The sequence below is a fragment of the Microtus ochrogaster genome, linkage group LG3 (assembly GCF_000317375.1).
Source record: "Microtus ochrogaster isolate Prairie Vole_2 linkage group LG3, MicOch1.0, whole genome shotgun sequence".
Classification (NCBI taxonomy): domain Eukaryota; kingdom Metazoa; phylum Chordata; class Mammalia; order Rodentia; family Cricetidae; genus Microtus; species Microtus ochrogaster.
This window is the reverse complement of record NC_022029.1, coordinates 43,936,481-43,941,033: the sequence shown is the minus strand read 5'-3', so window position 1 is coordinate 43,941,033 and position 4,553 is coordinate 43,936,481. Positions and strand designations below refer to the sequence as shown.

Sequence of the window (4,553 nt, the reverse complement as noted above, 5' to 3'; positions counted from 1 at the left end):
GGCTCCCCTTTCTTTTTATAACACAGTCATGACTGCATGGTGGCATTTTGGTCAACAGTAGGCCACATCCACAAAGATGTTTCTGTAAGGCTATCAAGGAGCTGCGATGCTCCCGTCAGTTGCATTTTCCTCTTTTCATCCACCTTTTCAACCATCACCCATGTTTAGATGTAGATACCTGGCACGGTGCTGAAGTTTCTTGCTGTGCCCAGCAGAATAACATGTGACTGTATACATGCCTCCAGTGTGTGACGGTCTGTGCCTTCTGGGTTTGTCTGAATCTTCACTGTGGTGGACTAACAAGAACAAATGCTTAAGCAATATATTACTGTATATTTTCTAAAATATAGATACACTTTCCCCTTTTAGATTAGAATTTAATTTATAAAATGAGTGGCCAGGCATGGTGGAGCATACCTATAATCCCAGCTATTGGAGGCTGGGGTTGTAGGATAATGAGTTCAAGACCAACCTGAACTACATCATAAGCTCTGGACTAGCCTAGCCTACACTGTGGTACCCTTCCCATCTCAAACAACATTGAATGTCACCAATGAGATAAGGGGCAGGTAGCCTTTCACTGATGGAGTGGGTTCCCTGTCTCACAGGTTGTTGCTTAATAATGGCGTCTCCATCTTTCATGTAGGCATCTAGATACAAAAAGCCAGTCCTGGTATCCTTCCCTTTCCAGGGGAAGCAGGGTGCCTCCATGAGACATTGGATACATAGAGCAATGGCAGAGATCTGAAGTCAGAGGTGTGGTTTTCAGGATCAGTAAGGCCGCCTCCCAGTGTGAGGTCTAGTCGAAAGTTCCCAGGGAACACGCACCTTCATGCTTATCTTCCTCTCTTTCCCCCTCAGGTGGGCACAGGCTTTAGCTTCACTGACAGCCTCCAGGGATACGCCGTCAACGAGGAAGATGTCGCCAAAGACTTGTACTGGTATGACACACATCTACGGCGATAAGAAAAGTCTCCCAGTGGTAGTCACTACCAATTGGTCCTTATTGCCCAACTTCTAAAGTGTTGCGGAACACTTCCACACAAGTGTGTGTGCACACACTGTGTCTTCTGCCCGTTCTTTCCTTGCCATTGGCAGTTGTTTATCTGATCAGCAGACAAAGTCAGCAGAGCTAAATTACGAATGTAAGTTTGAGAATAATATCCTACAAGACTTAGGAGAGGTCCAGTACACATTTTCAACCAAAGATCCCTTCTCAAGCCATCTCCCCCAGATGACTTAGGAGTTCCCAGCTGTCTCTGAAATTCGATTTAACTTTGTGCTTGCCTGGAGATAATGTCTTTTCCGGGTATTTGTCTTCTTTCCCACAACTGCGCCTTCTGTGGGTCTAGATGTATAGTTCACTCTGTAGGTTTGTCGTTACTTTTCCAAACTGAAAGTGGTCTTTCCCTTCTCCTTCATCTTACAAAATGTGTCTTTTACTTAAAAAAAAAAAAAAGTGGGAGAAGCCACATAAAGTTGTGTTCTTGTTAAAGTATATATACACATAAATTTTCCTTTCATTTTCTTGCATTCCTTACGTCTATTTTTAGTACATTTTAAGAACTAACTTGACCTTTCTAATTTGGTCCAATTTTCCCAGGCTATAAATTGTTAGTAGAGAACAAGTCTGAATTCTTTCAGAGCTCCCGGGCACCCTTTGGCGCTGCATGAGAATCTGCTAGAAGACTCCCAATAGCCAGTCTCACCTGCCCACTCTCTTTGCTGGGGGGTGGGGGACACCACACAGGGTGTCTCTTCTTTTCAGGGGCAGATGAGGCCGGAAACTGAGGGACTGGCTTCCTGGTCTTTATTTGCTGCCAAGGACATCTCTCTTTCTTTCCCTCTGCTGACCCAGAAAAGAATACGGCTGCTCTCTAATTTCCCACATAAAATCCCTCAAGATTTTAACACTTGGGTTCAGTTTCCAGCAGGGATACCTAGGTCCTTACACCATTGAGCCTGCACACAGTGGTTCCTTGGGACATACTAGCTGATCCTCCCAGAGGGACCTCTTTCTCCCGGTGTAGGGCATAACTGCAGTGCCTGTCCTCAGAAGCCCACTCAAGCGCTTCTCAGCACCACTTACTTAAACTGTGTGTTCTCCTTCAGGTCAGACCCCCACCCCCACCCCTTACCACAAGGATCTTCAGCTCCATTATTTAACTAGCAAATGCCCTGGGGGAGGAGGTTCTCTATGAAAGAAACGTGTTCACCCCTTGCTAGCCAGAGCTTTGCAGAGCGTCTCACCCCCTGAGCCGGAGCAAGGATGCTTCCAGCTAGCCGTTGACCCTCCGTGTGGATGTTTACTGCTGACATGTGGTCCGACTCCTCTCGCATGACATGGGAAGAGGCCGTATTTCAAAGCAGCCGTTGTTTATAGCTGTTTCAGTTCCCTTCGCTTCGGGCTCTTAGAACTGGAAAATAGCTAATCAAGAGTAGTGCAGAAAACTGATTTCAGCTGTTTCCTTTACAGTTTACACTATTTGTTTCCTTTGGTGACTGCATTCTTTTCCCCCAGCTTGCCAGATGGGTGTTCTCTTTGGAATTAGTAAATGGACTACAGTGTGTGTGTGTGTGTGTGTGTGTGTGTGTGTGTGTGTGTGTGTGTGTGTAAGAGCAGATTTTTCTTCTCCCTTCGAAAGCTCCCCTATATCACTCCCCACCCCTGAAGATAGAGTTCTATTTTTCTGTGAACAGTGCCTGGCCTGGAAGGCATGGCCCTTCTAAGGAGCCACTTAGCATTTGTGTTTCTACTGGCTTTCTTCGTGGTCAGAGAGGAACTTCTTCAATCACGGTCAGACACACACTATAAAGGATGTGGCTGAGCCATGGCTTGGAAAACTGTGGATGAAGGCAGGAGGCAGTTTCCTGACTTTGATGTAGATTTCTGGCCCGGTGCTGCTGTCTTTTGGTCTCCCTTGATCACTGGATGTATTCTTGGAGTTGGTGACAGAAGAAACTGGCAGCACACAGCCCCTGTCCTCTTGGAGGGTGAACGGAGGGGGCCCAAAGCTGTTTGATTGGGTGAAGGCTTCACTCCAGCCTCTGGCATCCATATATCCAAAGAGTCTGGAATGTTCGGGTAGAGGCTCTTCCCCAAGGCCCACCCCACTTCCAACCCCAGAGTTGCCTCAGTTCAGACTCCGCCCCCGAGAAAGCCCGCCAAACAATGACCCCTCCCCAGAGATGCTCAAGACCACTCCCACAGGGTATTTAAACTGCACCCCCTCCCCCCCAGAACAAACGCGTGGCTTTTCAGTCTTCCCTTCCCATCTCTTCTCTGGGGGGCTGGAAAGCCATCCGATAGCGTTTGTATCCACTAAACCTCGGTTTGATTTGGTCTGGTTTGGATTATTGTGTCGGCGGAGAGGCTTATGGGGTGCAGAAACTTTTCTCTCTTCTCCCATCCTGACGGCCTGGAGGTCAGAAATGAGAAAAAGGAGGACAGGGTAAATTATCCCCTGTCAAAAAGACGTGTTGGTGACATACGTCTTCCTGGAAGTCCCCAACTCCTGAAGTTTCTGTCTCTCAATAGCTGCAAATGTACATGTGGATCAGTTTATTCCTAGCCGGAGCCCTTGTGAGGCAGTTACCTCCCCAAAGTCACACCTGTGCCTCGGGACTAAGCCCTCAACACTGGAGCCCTGGCCTTCAGATTCAAACCATTACAGTGTGGAGTTCCTGCTCGAGTCTGGAGCCCTGTGAATGTCTCTTGAGTTCATACTGCTTCCGCTCAACCAGAACTGACCAGATTCTCTTCCAGCCACCGGCTGCTGCTCATTGTCATTCCAGCACCTTCTCTGCCCTACATACACCGAAGGACCTTTCCAAAACATCCTCTGAGGAGCAGTATTCTTCCAGCCATTCCTTCTTTCAAAAATGCAGCATTCTGCAACCAAAGAGCTTTCCATTAAAATTCTGTTTATCAGGGAAGTCCTTGGCACAGTTCCATCAGGGATCTCCAACGGGAGTCCCTACCTGGTGATAATGCGATTTCTGTGCCAGGTACATTCACACCTAAATGAATCATACACACACACGCACACATTGGTGCCGTATGCACACCAGCATCATGTTGAGCTTTGAAAGGCACGCAGACCTGAGGCCTGATTTTACTTTAAGTAGAACCTTCTCGTGTCATCGGATCAGTGCTTGGCTCAAGTTCAGTTAAAGTAGCAAAGAGTGTGTGTAGCTCTCGGTACTGAATTTGTAAGTAATTTGTGAGTAATGACAAATTTGAAATTTGTCATTTTCCTAATCTACTGCTGAGGAAGAACCACTTAGCAAAGACTCTGGAAAGACAGGCAGTTCGTGGAGAGACCCGAACTGTGAGAGTAAAATGGTAATAGCTTCTTTGAGGAAACTCTGGCTTTCAAAGCCACCTCTACTATCCTAGCACTTTCCAGATAGAAGTAACGTGGGAGAGATTATCCCTGTCAATTTAGCTTGCCAGATACAGCACAAAAGACGCAGTTAAATTGGAAAGTCAGATAAACAATGAATATTTCTTTATATATAAGTATCTTTCAAAGATGGAGATTATTAAAAAA

At 46.6% G+C, this 4,553-nt stretch overlaps 1 protein-coding gene across 1 annotated transcript in view; it reads left to right on the top strand.

The window, feature by feature from the left end:
* Window positions 1-4,553, top strand: part of Cpvl (carboxypeptidase, vitellogenic like) — a 101,156-nt gene that overhangs the window by 22,257 nt on the left and 74,346 nt on the right. Inside the window, exon 5 of the mRNA XM_013351370.1 lies at window positions 862-941. Within this exon, the coding sequence (XP_013206824.1) occupies window positions 862-941 (80 nt within the window). The remainder of the gene's footprint in view (window positions 1-861; window positions 942-4,553) is intronic.